Source organism: Protopterus annectens, chromosome 2.part2 (assembly GCF_019279795.1).
Source record: "Protopterus annectens isolate FY-2018-M chromosome 2.part2, PAN1.0, whole genome shotgun sequence".
NCBI classification, from domain to species: domain Eukaryota; kingdom Metazoa; phylum Chordata; order Ceratodontiformes; family Protopteridae; genus Protopterus; species Protopterus annectens.
This window is the reverse complement of record NC_056730.1, coordinates 839,544,125-839,566,214: the sequence shown is the minus strand read 5'-3', so window position 1 is coordinate 839,566,214 and position 22,090 is coordinate 839,544,125. Positions and strand designations below refer to the sequence as shown.

General features: G+C 39.7%; 1 protein-coding gene across 1 annotated transcript in view; it reads right to left on the bottom strand.

Annotated features, from left to right (window-relative positions):
• The window catches only part of ADGRV1 (adhesion G protein-coupled receptor V1), a 3,979,741-nt gene that overhangs the window by 2,652,865 nt on the left and 1,304,786 nt on the right, over window positions 1–22,090 (bottom strand). The window contains exon 51 of the mRNA XM_044064182.1: window positions 14,323–14,545. Within this exon, the coding sequence (XP_043920117.1) occupies window positions 14,323–14,545 (223 nt within the window). The remainder of the gene's footprint in view (window positions 1–14,322; window positions 14,546–22,090) is intronic.

The following is a 22,090-nucleotide window of genomic DNA, read 5'->3' as shown; positions in this document are numbered from 1 at the left end:
GTAGATAGAAAAGGCATGATTCTGCCTTTTACACCATATCTAAGGACGGTACAGAAATGCAACAAAATATGACTATGATTCACAAACAGGTGCAAAGGGAGCTTCTTAGCATCGCTTCTCATTACCATCTTATTATTGCTTCATCTGACTATTTATTCAAGGCCCCTACATGTACTCATAAATGGTTTGTATGAATTGCTGCATAGCTGCAGTTATGTGCAAAAAGCAATGAGTGCCTTATCATATTCACGTAATGAGTATGAATACACCCAATGTTTGTTTGACTCTCCTAGTCAGAAATATCAACAGCATTCATTTCTATATCAGACCCTTATTTTGTCTGAATCATATCAAGAAGCACTGAGTTGTAATGAAACTGAAGGATAGTAGAGTTGAATAATATGACAGTGTTTGACTATTTCATGCTGCATTAAAAGAGTTGTAGTATGTATTTACATTGTGCATGCTTGCAGATTAAATCATATTTTAACTAATGGGTATAAATTGTACTTGGAAGAATGCAATGCATGGTAGTTTGCTGAACAGTTTTGGGAAGGTTTGAATCATTACAGTAGTTTTCTGTTTTTTGTTGGCACAGTGTGCGTGGTTGTTAATTTGCTTACAAGAATGTGTAGAAGGGAAATAACACTGGATGCCAATTGATTACATTTCCACTTATCTTGTTCATGCATGACATCATTAATGACTGTTGGCTGTGATTGGTTGGTCATTTAGAATTAGAAAATAGAGTGGCCATGGAGTTTCTGTGTGAGGAGGAACCAACCACAGGATCACTCAGGTGGATCTTATTTATAGTAGGTATGGGTTAGAATGAAATGGTATAACTGTACCTCTGTGAAAACAGTTACATTGGTGTGGTTCAGAAGTTTATAGCAGTGCAATGCAAGGCAGATTATATGTCTGCTATATGAAAAAAGCTTGCTGTGAAAACTAATTCAAGAAAATGTAAATAATGGACAAACAAAGAAGATATCAATAAAGTAAAAAAGAATCAGGTGACACAGAAAAGGTAGAGTGAAAGATTGGTGGGATAATAGTGTTGGGAATTATCAGGGGGAAGTAACTGCCGATGGCAGAACAGTACCTGCTAAGGCTCCCTAACCAGGGGTGTAGCCAGGATTTTCAGATTTGTAATCACAGCTCCTAGACTGCTGCCCCCAACAAGCCACACCCACATCTACATTGCTGTCCGTACACTTCCTTAAACTGCTGACCAGGCCACGCCCCTTTCACAATGCTGCTCCCTGAACGATCATTTGTGAGCCATGTGCCAGGATGGTAATTACTTGCATGATGAAGCAGCTTGAGCATTTCATATCTTCATGGGTCATAAAGCAAAATACCTTCTCATTTAAATTTTTGCAGACTTCATTCCAATGAAGTTGTACCCCACCAACATCCAAACAGACACGTATACCAGTTAAATAAAAATACCAAGGCATTGTCAAATAGTTCCAAGACAAGTTGCCAGTAAGCATCACATGGCAGCATTGAAATAAGAAAAAAAATGCATAATCATAATAATCTTTTTTTAATGGTTTTATAACTAGGAATGCAGACAGTAGTTTAGCCTGTGATGCTCTGTTTATTAACATAAAAAAATGCAAAAAACAGCTACTTCGACATACAGTAGTCAGGCATGTTTCTATAGTGGGACAGAAAATTGTAAAGCTTTTTAGTAATATATGGAGTGCAGTACAGGTATAAAAGAAAAAGTAGTTAGAAAATAATTATTGAAGAAAGTATCTAAATGTAGTTAAAAATCAGTCTGAGGTGGGGGGGTTCATAAACCTGGGATGCAAGTACTGCTTTAAGCCGCTAGATTGATGCTCTGCTCTTGGTTAACTAACATCGTGAAAAACCTAAAACATTTGCAAGCATCAGGGAAACACAAGAGCTAGAAAATCTCTCAGCTACACACACAAGCAAAATACAACCTATGAACCATTGCAGGTGCCCTGTTAGTCTCATGGCATGCAACAGACTGCCTCAGTTCTTCAGCTTTCTGCAGGTCTGCACTTTTGAAAAATATTATTACAGTACATGAATCAATAGTGTAAATGTCATTTTATTATTGTTTCATATATGTAATAATAAATCCGGGTTTAATGCTCACAAACTATTTTTTTATTTTGTACATACCTTTCAAAGTTTGAAAAATATCTCTAGAAATTATGTAAAATCAAAACATGAAGTGATACGAAAGTTTGAGATCAAGACTCCACTTACAACTCTTGACAGCTTCTGTCTTTAATAGCAGGCTTTGAGAGCATAATAAGTTCAAAAGAAAATTTTCCTTTTAAAACAAACCTTTTGTGTTCTGTTTCATTGATTTACAAATAATTTGTAGGAAAAGCATACGGTATTTTATTAAATGAAGACTTTAAAAGTAAGTTGGACTAAGGTGTAAAGCTGTGGAAATGTGATTTATAAGAAAAGGTTGAAGAGTCAGACATATGAATGAGAAAGTAAATGAATTTTAGTTTAAGAGTTATACATTCACATTATTATCTTCTACTAGTAGGAATAAATGAGACATCAGGACTTGTAAAGGGCTCATGCCTGCATTAACTGACTCTGACCTACAGATGAAGCTCCTGTGCAGCATCAGTATGTCAGACCTAGTATTGCAGGAAAGCTGTCTGCCTGCAACACCAGATTTGACATACAGATGGAGCTGCTGCATCAGAGAACTTCAGTTATATATGACAACTCCACTGAGTCCTCGGGTAAATTCAGGTAAATTCTGAATATTGTTGCAACCCAACTCCATGGCTTAGATGGATAGATCCTTAACTACAAACTGGATAATCCACATTTGAATGGCATTTTAACTGGTTTGTAATGTACTGACATTATTTTAAGGGATCACTAGTCTGACTGTGGAAGCAGTTTGCAAGGTTAATCGACTGCAGATATTTCTAAACTGTTACAATAACGCAAGCCCTGAAGCTGAAGTAAATTAATGGGGCAGTCTCTATGCGAAACATATAGTGAAAGCAGTACTTGCACTGTGCTTTCTTTCATTGTACTGAAGCTGGTGTAGAAAAATGCCCCCAGAACTGTAAGATTGGTATTGCAGCAAAACCCCCAAATTCTTCTGTATTGCACGTTGTCATTGCACACAGCCCATCACTTATTTTGTTTTTCCATTTCAAAAGTGGTTTGTCTTCTACTCTGTCTCTCTCTCTCTCTGAATGGTGGTATTGTAGCATAAAGGCTTCTAAGCATTAATGCTTTCCTGTACATGAAAGGTGCAGATTAGTGACAGATGTCGCTCTTACCTTCATGAAGTTCTAACTGAGTAATCTGCAACCGTGCAGTAGATGGCACTACAGCTCATGACAGTGTTATCAGAATTCTCGCACTGGAGCAGCCATTGGATTTTGACGTATTAAGGAGCAGGTGTAGAATACAAATTTAGCAAAACTTTGTATATTTTCAATTTGTTCTTTATAACAATACATAAAGTCCACACAAGTAGATCATGGTACAAGAGCTGCATAAGTATTAACTGACTAAATCAGGTCTAAGATGTTACAGCAGCTGATATTCCTTATTTGCTAGGGCAACCCTAGCAGTTCAGTTTTGCAAGGACAGAGCATGCAGCAGTAACAGTATAGTAGCCAGTCAATTCAAGGTTATCATATTTTCTGATGCCAAGAGTTGGTATTTCTTGCCAAAGAGTGAAAACTTTGCAGACAATTTAATATCACGTTATGAATTTATTCTCCTTGTGTTTTCTTTTCATGCTGTGCTGCGGTATCTTAACATCATCGGATAAGCTGTCACTTTAAAAGCTTAGTTACTGAGAGCCAAAAAAGGGGTTTGAATGAAAAAATAAAATAAAAAAAAAGTTTCTAGTGACAAAAGGGACCATGTGTTATTTTTACTGAAAACAGTTGCCCAAATCAGGTCAGCTAATTAACAGCACGCTCATTAGCCTGTCAACATAATGGATCAGCTGATATTTACCTGGCTGTGAGGTAATGCAAAAGCTCTACGTGTATGTATATCAGACAGACAGTATGGGTGCACAAACCAGTTTGAAACCTCGGCTAACCTGTGCAAGTCTCTCTATTCGCGGTACTAGTAGGCCTTTCACCCTTCCCACCCTCCTGTGATGCCTTGCATGCCATCTTCTAAATCTAAAAGCTAATGTTAATACATTAAAGACTCAGACAGCATCAGAGTCTCAGAGAGAGTACACTATTTTTCACTCTGAATTTCTATATATTAGGTTAGTGTTCGCATAAATTTACTTGATCATCACAAATTCACAGGGACAGGGGGTGAGGGTATATATGCTCAACTAACTAACTGTCAATGCTTTTTCTTTGTGCGCGCGTTTATTGTTTGATGGGTTTTATTAACTATACACTCACTGCATTGCTCATGAGTCGTGACTGCTCTGTAATTATTTTCATGGGATTGGAAAACAAAACAACAACTACACATACTTATTATATTAGTACTAGTACTGATAATTACCGGGCAGTTGATCGGTGTGTGCCACTGCCTTAGTCTTCTCAATCTCATCTGCAACCACCAGTACACTCAAAAATATTACTCTAGGGAGTCAGGACTAGGGCTAGGCGCACTTAAATGTGATAAAGAAACTAAGAAAGCTGTTTGCCAAGGAAAATAATAAAAGCAGCAACACTAGCATAGCATCATGCATGTGGCGAGTAATCCAACAAAACAAAAAAAAAACAAATGCTCTTTCTTGCGAAACTAAAGGAGGAAACCTGTTATTACCGTAATAAATGACACATACCAAGGCTTTTTAAGCACTGGTCCGACACTAACAGTGATTGGCTAGCTTCTTCTTTTTTTTTTTTTTTTTTTTTTTTTTGCTAAGAAGACTCACGGTCACCATTATCTTTCACTTGCTCATTTAAAGATTCTGTATGACAGCAAGCTTTTTTTAATAACAAAAAAAAAATCATCTGTGGAAATGGACTAGCTATCTATGCAGCATTTACTACCATGATAGTTCATTCATTTCACTTCATTCATTGATTAGTAGTCTGCATCTTTGTTCTGCGTCTCATATTTTATAAATAAAACTTAAATAACTTGCATATATGATTCAGCCAGCCAGGTACAAATCTCTGCAGCAACAGCAATAAAAAGTATAAAGATAAGCCACCGAACCAAAACAAGCAGGTCAAGTGGAACTCGGTCTGGAAGTTGACATACTCTTATTAATATATTAATATTAGCTGTCTCACGCTGTCTCTCTCAACTAAAGTGGGAGTCTCTGGACCAATCAGCACAGCCATTGGTTTTGTAGCTAACAGGCTGCTGGGTCTTACAGCCAGCCAGATTTTACCCCCCACTCCAGATAAACTGTACTGAAATGCGTACAGTTAGTATGCCTCCCGACGTCCCTGTCCCTAACATGATTACACTGGCTATGTAGAGTCAGCATGGAAAATTACCAGTTTATTCCAACTATGAGCTGTGTCAGCAGCTGGAAAGCATAGTCAGTTAGATACAAAGCAGATTAATGACACTTTCTTCAAAAGGCACGATGACTCAATTCTTAATTTGTGCTGCTTTAAAAAAAAATAAGTATAAATATATCAGAGCAAGAACACAAGTGCGTAGAAAATATTTTTTCAGAGTGCTAGAAAGAGTGTTAAAAAAACACACACTCAAAGTTTTTTTTTCCTGGCAAGAACAAGTACCAGAAAACAGAAAAAAAAAAAAACATCAGTCTTTCCCTTTTTCAAAAGCATCAAGGAACTAGCAGAAGCACTATGGAACACTTTGCTTGGCAGGAGTGACAAGGAAAGTGACTTCTGGACATTAATGAAAGGTGGCCTAATGGTTAAGGTGTTTGCCTTACAAACACAAGGAGCAGGGTTTGAGTCTCACAAGGGATAATTGGCAGGCTTAAAATGGCCCTCACAAGGGCAGTTTGCTTCGTACTAACCTATGAAAGGTTTTAGGCTTTTCTGAAAGAAAGCAAACATAAAAAATTAACAAGCACAAACTGGCTAGGATCAACCTCGTCACAATGAGTGTTGAGGAAACACAAACATAAAAAAATTAACAAACAGAGGAATCTGTCTAGTTCCAACTTCATCGCCGTAAGATCTAATTAGCAGTAGTGTATGAGGGTGGGTACTTGCTGTTCTAAAATGCACTTTTACAGCCCTGTTTACATTGGCTGTCATGAATAAGCCGGTTTAAAATTAAACATATATATTTTCCACAGCTATTTCTAAATAAATAAAAGCTGATATGTTTAACATCGTTAAAAAAATTCAGATTTTTTTGTTACTGAGGATCGCTTGTCTGTGATGAATAAAGGCTTGTCATTTTGGAACACTACCTGGGTTTCATGATTTTAGGAAATTACTGTGACTGAGTTCATCAACAAAATTTTATACCGACTACTTTCTCTGTTTTTATTTTTATTTTCTGAAAAAAAAAAGCCAACTTCAGAGACCAAGTCATTATGTCCTCACTGCTGAAAGAGTTGTCAGTCAAATTTCAGTTCTATAACTTGGTAGCAACACCATTGGATGTGGGAGCACCAGCTGATATGGTCTACTTCATGGGATTAGAAGACCAGGAATGTAATACATTTGTTGAGGCACAAATGAAAAAGAGAACATGCAGAGAGCTTGTCCGAGGTTCTCTAGGTTTAATTTCTCCAAGTTTTTTGGGTTACTAATACCATAACATGAATGGACCCCAGTCTTTAGTTAGGGTATGATTACATTTCACAAAATTAGCACTGTATCAGTTTTTCATGTTAGCCATAAGTGCCTATTATGGCAAAGTAATGATTATTGGACCACCTCAGTGGGTGTCAATGTTGGACACTTCATTCACCTACCTTTTCTTTTCAGATGTCATAAGGTATAAGTAAAAGACTGAATTTATCTTCAGATAATATAATGATCAAATCTACAATTCTGGGCGGGAGAAACTCTGAAATGAGTAATGTGTAGACTTTAAAGTGAGCAGAGAGATGGCAAATATATTTTTTTGTTAGTCGAACTGCAATTGTACCAACAAAAATGAAACCATGGAGGGAGAAGGATAGCATTATAGGGTGAAGAAGGGAATATAGGTACTCTAATCGGGTATAATGGCAGCAGTCATCTACTTCCATGTTATCTTCAATTAACAATATTGGCATGAGTTATACAAAAATACATACAAGCGCATCACTGACTGCATCTATTTCAATAAAGATGATAAAGTAAAATATATGAACTTTGTATGATACATATTCCTAAAGTCCTGGAGACAACACTTTTCTGGAACTATATTGAGATTTTCTTAAAAAATAAGTATACAGTTGATTATGCCTGTCTTCAAGCCCCAGAGGATCTTGCCTAACATCCAGACTTCCTTATTTGGTATAAAAATGTAAAATATAACTGCCTGAATGCAAGTAACCATAACATCAAATAATAGCTGTAATAACAAATTCCATTCTCTATCTGCCTGGGATAATTTCATCTCTCTATATCTTCTCCTAGGTACTTCACTTTTTGACAATAAACCTTGAGAACCTTGTTAAAACACCTCAACAGATATAACAAATTCACTGCATATAAGTTTAAAATATTTGGGACATTCTGATGCAACAGTCTGGATAGATTGTGGCTGAGAAAAAATATATAAATAACTGAGGAAGACTGTACAATGAAAGCAAACAAGAGCCAGCACAAAATGTGTGGTTTTAACACAATTTAATGTGTAAAATACATAACAATGGGTGAAGGCACCTAAATCCCAATCCCCAAACTGGTTTTAGCTAAACAGCCTTCTTCAGTGGAAGACAAAATACAAAATAATGCATAGAACCTAAAGGTCCTTCTTATAAAGCAAAAGGCAGAACCTAACAGACATTTCTGTTGGTTAATTCATAAGTATTCATTCAAACAGGGAGAGAAAAGCCCCCTAGTTTAATAATCCATGTTTTTCTCCTTAGTGTTCAAAACACTGTGCCAACCAACTTTATCCCTACAATTCCCTGTGATATGATCAGTAATGGTAGATCTAAATACTGAAGTATTATGTTTACAAGTGTATTTATATAGGGCATTCAAAGGTTTTTTGAGTCTAATGTGTTCCCCTATTCTGAGTTTCAAAGGTCTTGATGTTTGTTTCACATAAAATGCAGATCATGTACAAGTCGCCAAATAAATCACCTAACTTGTACTGCAATTGGCCAAAAAAGAAATACTGTATACTGTAGATGTATTCTTACCGCTGAATTATTTTGTCTTATTTACCTGATGCCATTATGAACAATGACTGCAAGGGACACATCCCCTCAATATATTTCCTGTCAATGTTTTTTTTTATGAAACATTCCCCTTGTAGTTCAATCTCTTATAGTGACTAAAAAGGGAACCCAAGGTGTGGCCCCTACTGAAAGAAAAAGCATGTGTCACCCAAATGGTCAGACAATTTATTTTCTGCCAGCAAAATATTCCAATGTCTATGAATGATTTTCATGAAATATTTAACATTCCTGCCATACATGGTCACCAATCTCGATCTGGTGAATGTTTATGATATTCCAATAACCCAGCTCTATCCCGATTGGAAGCAAATTGGCTGGCCCTGCTGATGTCACCTGCCCTGTACCCCCATCCTTAAATCTATAAATTAAATCCTGCTTCTAATGGCTGAATGTGGGGGGAATTAGAACAAATCCTCTTTATCCTTAGAAATTGAGATTTAGGGATATTTCTGATGATATGTTGTGGGTGGAAGCTAGTAGCATGCAGGAGAGAGTTGTATTGGGGACATTTTCTGTATATCTGGGTTTTTCCAGAGTATTATCCAAATTTTTGACTGACTAATACATCCAGAAAAGTAATCTTGGTCTTATTGAAGTTGACCTTAAACTCTATACCCCATTTGTTCTCATTAAGGTAATCAACAAACTCCTGCAAAAAGATCTCATCCGACCTCCATACCAACCAACAATCATCGAGATACCGCCTCCATATATCAATCTCATTAATGTACAAGTTATGAGAGGCATCATAAATCAATTCCTCCTCAAAGTAAGCCATAAACAGATAAGCATAAATAGGGGGCAAAAGAACCCCCCATGGCTGTTCCTTGGACCTGCCAAACACATTGTTCTTGAAAATAGAACACGTTTTAGTTAAAACGTGTTCCACCAGGCAAACAAGAAAGGTGTTAAAGCTTGGTTAATATAGTTTGGATCTCTCCAGCCAATATTGGAGGGCTAGCAAACCTGCCCAGTGTGGGATATTGGTATACAGAGCGGTGACATCCAGGGTACATAACAGCCAATCTGTTTCCAATTGCATATCTGATATGATACCCAAGAATTGGGTGGTATCCTGAATTTGGGCCCACACACAGGACAACAGTGGTTTTAAATATAAAGTTAGAAATTCAGAGAGGGGTTCTGTAAGAGACCCATCTACCAGACATTACTGACCTGCATGGTGGGTTTCTAGGACCCTTGTGGATTTTGGGAAGAAGATGCAGGTATTGTTGCTTAGGGACAACCACTTTCAGGTGAAATTTATCACCCTTAGTGATGATACCTTGATCCTCAGCTTCATCCAAAAATTGGTCAATCTCTACCTTAAATCTACTAGTGGGGTCCAGAGGCATGGTCATATAATACCTGCCATCAGCTAGCTGTTTATACACTTCCACACTATATGCTACACAATCCTGTATAACAACAGACCCTCCTTTATCCACTGGTAAAATCACAATGTCCCTATTGAATCTCAAATTATGAATACATTGTCTTTCAACCTTAGTAATGTTATTTCTGAACTTGTCAAATTCACCAGGGTTAAAATGAAGGTCCTTGAGGAAATTACCCTGAAAAATAGAAACAATAAGTGACATTGGGGGCATAAACGTTGATCCAAAGAACCTAAAAACCTCTCTGTGTGTTATCTGAAGAATTATCAAAGTACAGCCATAGGTTTGATAAACAGCAAAAATCAATCACATCCTGAACAAAAGACTGCTCAGGAACAATAAAACCAGGCACAAAACTCAAACCCTTGTTCAGAATCTTTCGGTATCAGAAGGACTTGCAGAAGAGATGTTATGTACATTCATGCAGGTATCGATTTTTGTGTCATCATTTTCATAAGTCCCTCCATATTGTTTGTTGATCTTATGTTTCCACCACCCCCTCTCCTGACCCTGATCCTAAAAGATGTGATAGATTATTACATTTGGGATCAGGTGACGTTTCTGTGTGGCTATCATCCATCTCAGTGTTGGACGAGGATTACTCCCCAAAGGTGAATGAGTCCCTATTCCTCTTAAGGATGGATTTTGGTCTCTTACGTTTGGGGGTAAATGGTTTCTTATCAGAGGTCATAAATTTGACATTTTTAATTGCCTCAAATGGCCTGCCCTTCTCATAATCCCCTACATCCCTGCTGAAGTTTTTCATCTTCTTTTCTTTCAATGTTTTTTCCAAATCAAGTAAATTACTACTCAACTGGTTCACACAGGATGTATAGCAGGGTAGGGTTTCAGACTTATTAAGATCCTGGCATGAAACCTTAACCTCCTGAATATTCTGTTGGACCATTCATTCATAATATGCAGCCAAGGCCTCCACAAACCCCATAGAGGCTTGTTATTGTACTTGTAGCCATTGTTCCATAAGTGCTTGATCAGCACTATGTACAAGGAGTTGGAGCTTGACTCTGAGTCCCCTAGGTGAAATCTGTTTGCATTGGTAAGCCTTAAAAAGATGTAAATGCCAAACATTACTTCTCAAATTCTTCATATTTCTAGTTAGTTTGGAGAAGGCCGTCTTACATTCATTAATTGGATCATTCTCAATGGCTGCCACCCTATTGGTAGAATTAGCAGGGCCCAATCCAAATACCCCCAAATCATCTGTATCAGAAGATAAACCTATAATAAGGGAGGCCAAATCCATGTTACTCATTTATTCAAACTCCAAAAATGTTTTTATCAATCCCAGTATAGGGAGACAAAAACCACAATATATTGTCCCAAAATCTGGCACCCATATAATTTCACATACAGTGGGGGTTCAACAAATGGAGGTCACACTCAAAGAACACCCTAAAATGTATCTATTAAAGTAATACAATAAATAGCCCTTATTTTGAATGACCATTACGGTCCTTGTCAATAACTAAATATTCACACACAATGCTATGTATCACCAAAGTGATACACCTCACAATTAGCTTAGCTGAGCCCCAACCTATATGTTTAATTTAGTTAATCAAAAACATCTTCAAAAAGAAGAATAATTCCAACTGTAATAGGTGCCAAAGATAGGACAGAGGTGCAACCAACTAGATGAAAAATCTGTTGATGGTAAACCTCCAAATGGTAAGGGTCTAGTTATCAAAATTACAAAAAACTAGTATTGGAATAAACACAAAAATGCCAACACTATTTACTAAGGGGAAGTGGAACTTATTCCAATAAAATAATTTATAAGCCCAAACTGAAACACATCCCAAACACATAAATGAGCCACTGTTGTTCTGTGTGCGGGCTCAAATTCAGGATACCACCCAATTCTTGGGTATCATATCAGATATGCAATTGGAAGTGGATTGGCTATTATGTACCCTGGATGTCCATCTCTCTGTATACCAATATCCCACATTGGGCAGGTTTGATAGCCCTCCAATATTGGCTGGAGAGATCCAAACTATATGAACCAGGCTTTAACACCTTTCTTGTTTGCCTGGTGGAACACATTTTAACTAAAAACATGTTCTATTTCCAAGAATAATGTGTTTGGCAGGTCCAAGAAACAACCATGGGGGCTTCGTTTGCCCCTATTTATGCTTATCTGTTTATGGCTTACTTACAGGAGGAATTGATTTATGATGCCTCTCATAACTTGTACATTAATGAGATTGATATATGGAGGTGGCATCTTGATTGTTGGTTGATGTGGAGGTCGGATGAGATCTTTTTGCAGGAGTTTGTTGATTACCTTAATGAGAATAAATGGGGTATATAGTTTAAGGTCAACTTCAGTAAGACTGAGATTACTTTTCTGGAAGTATTAGTCAGTCGAAAATTCAGATAAAGCTCTGGAAACCCAGATATACAGAAAATTTCCCCAATACAACTCTCTCCTGCATGCTACTAGCTTCCACCCACAACATATAATCATAAATATCCCTAAATCTCAATTTCTGAGGATAAAGAGGATTTGTTCTAATTCCTCCCCATTCAGCCTTTACAAGTGGGATTTAATTCACAGATTTAAGGATGGGGGTACAGGGCAGGTGACATCAGCAGGGCCAGCCAATTCGCTTCCAATCAGGATAGAGCTGGGTTATTGGAATATCATAAAAATTCACCAGATACTGAGACTAAATTGAGATTGGTGACTACATATGGCAGGAACGCTAAATCTTTCATGAAAATCATTCATAGACACTGGAATAATTTGCTGGCAGAAAATAAATTGTCTGACCATTTGGGTGTCACATGTGCTTTTTCTTTCCGTAGGGGCTGCACCTTGGGTTCCCTTTTTAGTCACTATAAGAGATTGAACTACAAGGGGAATGTTCCATATCAAAGAACATTGACAGGAGATATATTGAGGGGATGTGTTCATACTGTCATTGGGTAAATAAGACAAAAGGATTAAGCAGTAATAATACATCTAGAGTATACAATATTTCTTTTTTGGTCAATTGCAATACAAGTTGGGTGATTTATCTGTCGACTTGTACATGCTCTGCATTTTATGTGGGGCAAACATCAAGACCTTTGAAATTCAGAATAGGGGAACACATGAGCGACATTAGACTCAAAAAAACATTGAATGCCCTATATAAACACACTTGTAAACATAATACTTTGGTATTTAGATTTACCATTATTGGTCATATCACAGGGAATTGTAGGGATAAAGTTGGTTGGCACAGTGTTTTGAACACTAAGAAGAAAAATGGATTATTAAATGGGGGGGGGGGGCTTTTCCCTCCCAGTTTGAATGAATACTTATGAATTAACCAATAGGAATATCTGTTGGGTTCTGCCTTTTGCTTTATAAGAATGACCATTTGGTTCTATGTTTTGTTTTGTTTTGTATTTTGTCTTCCACTGAAGAAGGCTGTTTAGCCGAAACCGGTTTGGTTTGGGGGTTGGGATTTAGGTCCCTTCACCCACTGTTATGTATTTTACACATTAAATTGTGTTAAAACCACACATTTTGTGCTGGCTCTTGTTTGTTTTGACTTTCCTTGGAGTTTAGAGCCACTGCACTTGCCGTACTGGTAGATCTGAGAGGTCTGAAGACTGTACAGTGTCTGCACTTAGTGGTTCACCTAGATCACAGAAGAAGCAACATTTTGATCAACTCAAAGGTGCTTTGTGCCAGTGTATAAAAACATAAGTGAAACAAAAGGGATACAACAGTGCCTGCAAAGAAAATAAATGCGTCGGCAATGATAGTGATATATGTTTATTTGACTTCTAGCTCTAAAAGTAAAATGTTATATTCTGAGATATGTACTGCATTTTAATCTTATATTTATAAGAGATGCCATAAATAAAAAAGTAGTTATTTTTGGTGGAGGGATCAGCAAGAAGAGGTTAACATAAAATCAAGAGCATTCTTGTATGCAGTCACAGGACTTCTACTCACTGGAAACTAGGAAAGGAATGTGATATGAGTACAAACTATACAGAGAATGAGAGAATACTAAACTAAAGGACAAGAAGGGAGGTGGAAGAAGGGTTTGTCAATGGCAGTTGCAAGATGCTTACTTCAATTTGGACTTGATAAAGTATTTTTTCATGGAGAAAGTTTTGGATCTTGGAAGAAGTTTTGTGAGTATGTGTATGGCAAGACTCTACAGGGACCTACAGGAGGCACAAAACAGTAGAATAAGTTGGGAAAACCTGTGTGAGGGGAAATGGGCATCAATGTACATTACTTGTTTCAAATGGGCAGATTGGAATAGTTTATTTTTCTTCATCTGCACTGCATTATATAAACAGTAGTAATGCATTCCTGGGGTGAACCAATGAGTTGCAAATCGGTTTAATAAGTTTAGAAAAGATAGGTTTGAGTAGAACAACTTTGAGTTACCAGTGTGTGACATAAGCAAATTATTAAGTGCCTAAACCTGTGCTCCTGCATTGTACTAACATTTAATTTTTGCCTAGTACACATTGCTAGTTATCAAATATTGGTGAAAATTTTAAAAAAATCCACATCAAGTAGCATTTGTCTCAGTATAATACTTTAACCACAGCAATAAAGCAAGGCTAAGGCAGTGTAAGAAAGCTTACCTTGGTATGAAATCAGATTGGTTAGATATTGTGGTCAGTTCATAGATTTGAGAGGAAGAATTTCCAGCCATAGCAATAAGTGGTTTTGTTCCATTGACAAAAGGTGCATTAACAGGGACCAGTTGATTTGCTGCTGAAGCTTCAAGTACAAATGACAACTGATTGACTCCTGCATTCCACAAGTACAAGGCAGACTTATTCTTTCCAGCAACAAGAATGTGAGCTGCAATGGGGAAAAACAGAATATTGAACATGGGAAGATGAAAAAATAAGTATATAAGTAAACTATCAAATAAAATATGAAGAAATGCAAGTTAGTATACAAAGAACAACTGCTACTTATCTTTAACTTTAAGAACCCAGAGCCGGATTTGACAAATGCCAATAACTTGGGGAGTCATTTGCAGATACAAAATACACGTCTCAGAGATGTAGTAGAACAAGTGCAAATAATGACTCAACAGGAATTCACTTATAACTCTCTGTTAAATACAATCTTCTTGGGTGGAATATTATAAATTACACTAGAAGTTCCAACAGCCATATCAGACATCATGATGCTCCCAGAAAAAAAGTAAATGCTAATGCCACATCACTTTAATTAAGGGAAGACTCACCCCGGGAATCATGAAGTTTGCGCCAGGTGCAGGCGTAGCGTAGTCGGTATAATGCCAAATATGGCTATCGAGCGATTCAGGTACGAACCAATTCCACGTGCACTACCGGCGTATGCCAGAACTGCGCAGCCCTTGGCGTAGGTATGCTAATCACCCCATGAGCAGTGCTGCAACATGCAAATGAAGGTAAATAGCAATTCATGAAGTGGTGCAGGCATAGCGTAAGCCAACGGAAATGTAAACCAAAAAACACGGTTTACATTTTCCCAAACAGAACATCGGAGCTATGGAAGTGGACCAGACTCATGTATTACAAAGTTAACATATGCCAATGGCTAAATACACAGCCAATGGCATAAGAAAAGATACACAACACCTAAAAAAAAAGAATTAATGTAATGTCCACAGTAACGCAAAGTACAACCGCAGGGCATGTGTGCGCAAACTGGAACACAAAGAAAATATATACAAGTGTTATAAAATCGCAATGTAATACAAATCAGGATTTCACCATAATACGCAATGGTATGCATGGTACGCCACAACCAAGCTGCAAGGGTTGCTAAGGGTCTGTGACAGTGTTTGGTGCGGTAACTATGAATTAGTAGTCAATGCCATGCAAATGAGGCACGTAATACTGAATCGCAAACGTCCCGCCGGATGAAGGATGTACTATACGGCGCAGCGCTATAACACCGAGGAGTGGCTCAGAGGTATACATGACATCATCAGTGGGGTGTGCCACCATAGCTGTAAGCACATTGGAGCAATGCAAATCTGGCCTGGCTGTTGCTAAGCAAAGCTGCAGGAAAGGGGTGGGGAGGTAGGTATAGAATCGTTTATCTGAGAGCACACATGGTGCCCGAAAGCACATGTGTATGGGGATGAAAACGTGCCCGAAACCCAGTAAGTGGATGCACGCGCCACAAACCATAGCACAAACAGGATGGTCAGGAGAAGAAAAGAAGGAAATGCTGCAGTAGGGTAACTGGAGTACAACTGAGCAATTAACACCTATTAACTCACAGCGGGCAATCAACAGCAGCTGACAAGTCTGCACACAGAAACCTGCAAAACAGGATAGGGGAGGCATCGGATTGCAATGAAAGGAGAACTGTCATACCAGAGTAAAGCAAACCTACAGCAGACCTGCAATATAACACATTACGCAAGAGAAGCCAGGTCTAGGAAAGTACTAATGAAAGCAGGCTGCTGGATGCATGCCAGAAAATTGTAGGTGAAAAGTGAAGAAATGTAAAGGGAAGGGCAAGAGGTAATCCACGGCAGCCAAATGTAATTCAACACCAAAGGCACCACAATAGTAGTTCCTGTAGTAAAACACACAATATACCCTGTAGCTACAATCGTACATACACACCCTATGACATCATCGGTGTTCACAGCACAATAGTATAAAGTGTGAAAGCACCCTACACACACCTGTGTATTCCCATACTGCACCATCGGTGTAAAAAGATGGGGAACTTTTAAAATGTACATGTTGGGAGCTGCCATAACTGTGATTCATCACCATGTGTTAGAGACTGACGGTGTTGTGGAGGATGATGCTGACAACCACTGCAGGCCCCGGAGGAGGAGAAGAGTGTTCAGACCAAGGGTAACCTATCAGGGGCTACATGATCTGGAGATAGTAGAGCGTTACAGGGTGGACAGGGACATCTTGCAGCAAATAGTTGAGCTGTGCCAGCCACGCCTGAGAACCAGAAACAACAGATGGGAACCCATCTCAGTGGACACGAAGGTATGTGTAAGCTTGCGAATACTAGCCACAGGTACCTTTCAAAGGCCAACTGGAGATATAATGGGGATCTCACAGGCATCAGCATCCAGGGTACTACACCAGTTCCTGGATGCCATGGTACCACATGCCAATGAGCATATTCCCGAAATCAGGAGGAGATGGCCAGCAATATGCGTCACTTCCACCATGTGGCACACTACCCGGAGGTACTGGGTGCGATAGACTGCACGCACATACATATCAAGTCACCACCCAGTGAGCATGGTAGGCGCTACATAAACCACAAGGTATTCCACTCTATCAACTGCCAGGTCGTGTGCAATGCCCAGGGCATTATCATGGATGTGTGTGCTGCCATCCTGGGAAGCTACCATGACTCCCATATCTGGCATGCCTCACAGCTGTATCAGGTATTTGTCAGGGAGGACATCCCACATGGCCACCTTCTGGGGGATACTGGCTATGCACTGGAGCCATGGATGATGACTCCCATCAGAAATGCACACACACCCATGCAAGAACACCATAATGAGGCACACGCACAAACCAGAATCATCATAGAGCGTGTGTTCGGGATGCTGAAATCACGGTTCCGTTGCTTGGACACATCTGGTGGAGCCTTGCAGTACTCTCCAGGCACGTGTGCCCACATCTTCATAGCATGAGCCATGCTACATAACATGATCCTGCGTAAACAGCTGCAGCAGGGACAAAATGGTGAAGGCTATCATAGCCCACCGCAATTGCCAAGGCCACCACAGGCACAGAGGGATTCAGACCACGAACACCCTGTGCCAGCCCCAATAGGTAGACAGAGACATTCCCAATATGCCTACGCCTTGGCAAAGAGGGAACGTATAGCACATACTCTGACAGTGTAGGCCCCTACGGACTGACACACCTCTCCACCTGCACACACAGTAAAATAGATGGCACACACACGCACACGACCACCTGTAAATTGTAATGTATAGGTGGCCTACTGTGTGAATCCTACATAGGCAGCCCTCAAACATTGTACACACAACAGCTATTGGAACAAGGAATGTCAACACCTGAGCAGTACATGCGCCTATCAGCAGATGTTGGTGCAGTGTGTATAGGTTCCTAGGTACATCGGTAGGTACACGCCCGATTGTCAGAGGCCATACACCAAACGAGGCAAACAGTGTCTGCTGTCGCCACATGGAGTAACCAGCTGTCTCTCAGTGGAGCAGAGGCAATCGCGGGATCACATGTGTGTAAGCACTGTTCTGCACACACTCTGCACGGATTCCCTCCTGCGTTAATGAGGGGTCCCACATAATGTAATCATGGATGTTGTGCCAAGGCATGGGGTGTTACCATGACAGGTGTTCATCACCTCAGCATGCTCCACCTATGTTCATTTGAAGGTGTAGCACATTATCGTGTGTGGCTCACTATGATATACATACCCAATGCTGGAGCACATCCAGTAAACATCACATGGACATACCAGTAATTGGACTCATCCATATGTAAACTAACTGAGTTACCCATGTGAGGGCAGTATGGAGTAACAGCCGTAGTACACTCACATATAAAATGCCATAACATGTGTACAAATCCCAGATGGCCAAGTGGTAAATGCAGTGGCGTCATGCATGTTCCCGGTCCCATGTCCTGCAAGGGATGTAACGTAATCCCGAAGGCACGGATAATGCATGTTGGATGCAGGTCATCAGATCATGTTTAGCACACGTTAGCGGGAATATGCGTTGCCCAGTGCTGGTAAGCATAGTTTAAATATGAGTAGACGGATATGCGCGAAACAGGGCTAAGCTTCACTGAATATCACGCAGATCATGGTCAATGATGTCCAGAACAGGTGAAACCAGCATTATTTACCCCTGTACTAATAGTGCCTGTTCTGAGGGGTAAAACGACCACTGCCATGAGTAGAACGCACAGTCATGTAAACATTCAACTAACACTATGGTAGCCAAGATGTACCTACGGCAGGTGTGTAATGTGACAGGTTCAGACACAAACGTGCAGAGTCCAGGAAACAGTATACACCGACAAGTACATAATGAAAGGTGTAGTTTGCCTGTCACTTTCCCTGACAGATATATATATATATATATATATATATATATATATATATATATATATATATATATACATAGATATAATACAGATATAAAGGGTGATAGAGAGATATATGTTGATATATACGGATTCACCGATAACTGCAAATATATCAATAGGTCAACGACATTCATAAAACCTTGGAGGTACAAATAAATAGGACAGCGCCAACTATGGAATGTGTCACATACCGACACGCGTAACCATGAGGCTGAAAGACCGAAAGAACACAGTACCGGAACACAACAACCACGAGTAATATTATCACGATAAGAAGGGACATTTAGTTACCGCTGCCGGTGTTGCAGTCCATGTAGGTACTGTGTTCAACTGTGTTTGTGATTCCTGTAGTCTGTGTATGTGTGTGTTGAGGGTGCCGTGTGCGTTTCCCTGTGACTGTAATGTGTGTGTGTGTGTATCTGCATCGTGTGTGTGGTAGTGCCAACTTGGGGGTAGATCATTACGGTAGGTGTGGTTATAGCTAGCCGAAGGCATACGGTTGCCACCTGTCCCACATTAGGAGGGACAGCCCCTCCCTGGGCAGCTGTGTCCTGGCATAAAACATTACAAAGGGCAACTGTCTAAGATTGTAGGACATTATTATGTCCCATATATTATGTAATAGTTGCATTAAATAGTTATGCCTGTATGTAAGAAACGTAAATGTTACATGCAATATGATAAGTAGGCAAAGTCCTACAACAATAAGTATGTATTGCGGATAAAGGTAAGTGCTATCCTGTGTATTGACCATGGGTATGTGTCGGCCTGTAAACACCAATGTGTGTCCCGCAAGTGTCCCACAATGTCCATTTGAAAAGGTGGCAACCCATGCCAAAGAGGTTCAGTTACCAACACAACTGCAATGACTGCAAATATCTGGTACAGTAATACACGGGACAGCTGTCAGTTAGTAACATCCCTTTACATATCGCTGTAATTCCGGAGGTATGGAAGTATCAACCTCACCTGCATACTATATAGAAACCAATTAACAACGAGCCAATGTATAATCCCGTAGCAAAAGTCTACTAACTGATAGCTCTGTAATTAGGGAAGGAGCCCACACACATATATGGAATATGTAGAAATGCAGGCCCCACAAAGCTGTATATGCTACGTACACCCACCTACATCCCCCACACACAAAACTATATCAATACAGACTGTAATTACAGCACAAACATCCAGTCAGTCAATTACATCTGCAGAAGCGTTAACATACCTTGTGAGAGACACATTTAAAGGTGCCATGTGAAATCGTAGCCATTGTATAATGCAACAAACGGCGATGCTACAGGTCTTGTTTGCAATAGTCCGTTATCAGACGGTTGTGATGACAGGTACACTCACATGTAGAACCACATACCCTAGCCATCACACACAATCCACGGGGGACATGAATCCAAACTATACGCATCTCTACACATAGCAGTTGCAATTACACAGAACAAAACACAATACAGGCTGTCTCCCCAAAGGTAGGGCAAATGGGCAATGCCCAACTGGAGAATGCAATTATACCCCACTGTTGCCGCCTAACTGGTGAATGGAGAAGCTGCACAGCTGATGTGCATGTAATAAGTCACTCAGGAACAGCAATTGGTGGCAGGAAACCACATGTTACAGGTATCGACGTATATAAGGATCACTTGCCAGGCATTCAAACCGTATGCTCATACCATATAACTGTTTAAACAGTGTAAGAGAGATAGTTACGAAGGTCCGGAATGATAACAGGGTATGTAGAACACTCGGTATGGAAGTGTATGTATAGCCTGTTTTGTATTAATTAAAAGTGTCCGCAATGCATTAAGTGGGAAAAGGTATTATGTAGTGATGTCTTGCTGAGCATAGTAATGCTTGTAGAAATTGTGTGTCCTGCAGTGGGCCACAAGGTAAACATCACAGATACAACAAGGGATGCTACATGAGGGCTTTAAACAGAACAATTCCATACCACCTGCTGTCAGTGGTAAGGTGTGTCCAACAAGTGCGTGCCATAGCAGGGGATAGTATAAGTTGATATACCATCACAGTACGCATGTGTATGGGCATATAACGACAATGACATGTCGAAGGTGGTCCCGCTGTGCAAGTATGCATTGCATTATGGGATACTATGTAAAATATGTGTAATGTACAGTATTGTATGTAGATATGTCAGATATTCTACACAGCATAACAGGCATAGCATGCATACCAAAGGTATCGTCCATTGGCATGTACAATATACAATAACAGGATACACAAACTAAGGGTAATGCTGCTCAACGCCAGAAGTCTAAATCTCAAGATGCAGGCACTCGATGCACTCCTCAGCATGGAGAACATCGACGTCTGTGCAGTAACTGAAACCTGGTTCAAGGCTCCTGAGAGCACCCCAGCACTACCAGGCTATACCTCGTATCATGCTTTTCGGCCCCAAAACCCGGGCCGAACCACAAAGGGAGGGGAGTGTCCATATTCATCAAGGACACCCACACCTCCAGGTTAGTAGCAACACATGAAGCATCAGAGACCATACAGGTGCAATTAACCATAGGCAAAACTGCTATACAACTGGTAGCATGTTACAGACCACACTCCCAATGTCAGGAACCCCACTCAGCCTTCCTGAAGACATTGGAGGATATGAATGTATCACAAAATATCATCATACTGGGAGACTTCAACTACCCAAACATAGATTGGGTACATTATTCTAGACCTAATACCCTAGCCCAAAGGTTCCTGGAATTCATAAATTCAAATGCACTGGAACAACTACCCACATAGGAATATTAATCACTCCCATGGGGCGGACCTAATAAACCTGTGCCAACCAACACCTAGGCACCTAGGCCATTATTGCATACCCATGATTCCCATACCTGACACCCCTCCACAGTAGTCATAAGACATATTTAATGTGAGTGATAATAAAGTATGAAGACACTTCAAGCACTATCCACTCTCCGCGTATCGGGACATATGTCATACATTCTGTCAACCCATGTGTTATTACAATGCACAAGCTACTGTTGCATGTACAGCTATATTGTAGTTGCGGATGTGACTTCTTTGCATCAATCATTACAGGACGGTGCCTGTAGAGGATCAATTTTTGGGGTCCTGCAAAGGACACCTATATCCATGTTTAAAGAGTAGAACATGCAGATCTGGCACACTGGTACTTTCCGGGCAATGGTTTGGAAAGCAGCAGTGTATTTACCTTTATTGCATGTCTGTATGTCTATCCATAATAGCTATAACATAACCTATTTATGTACATGTG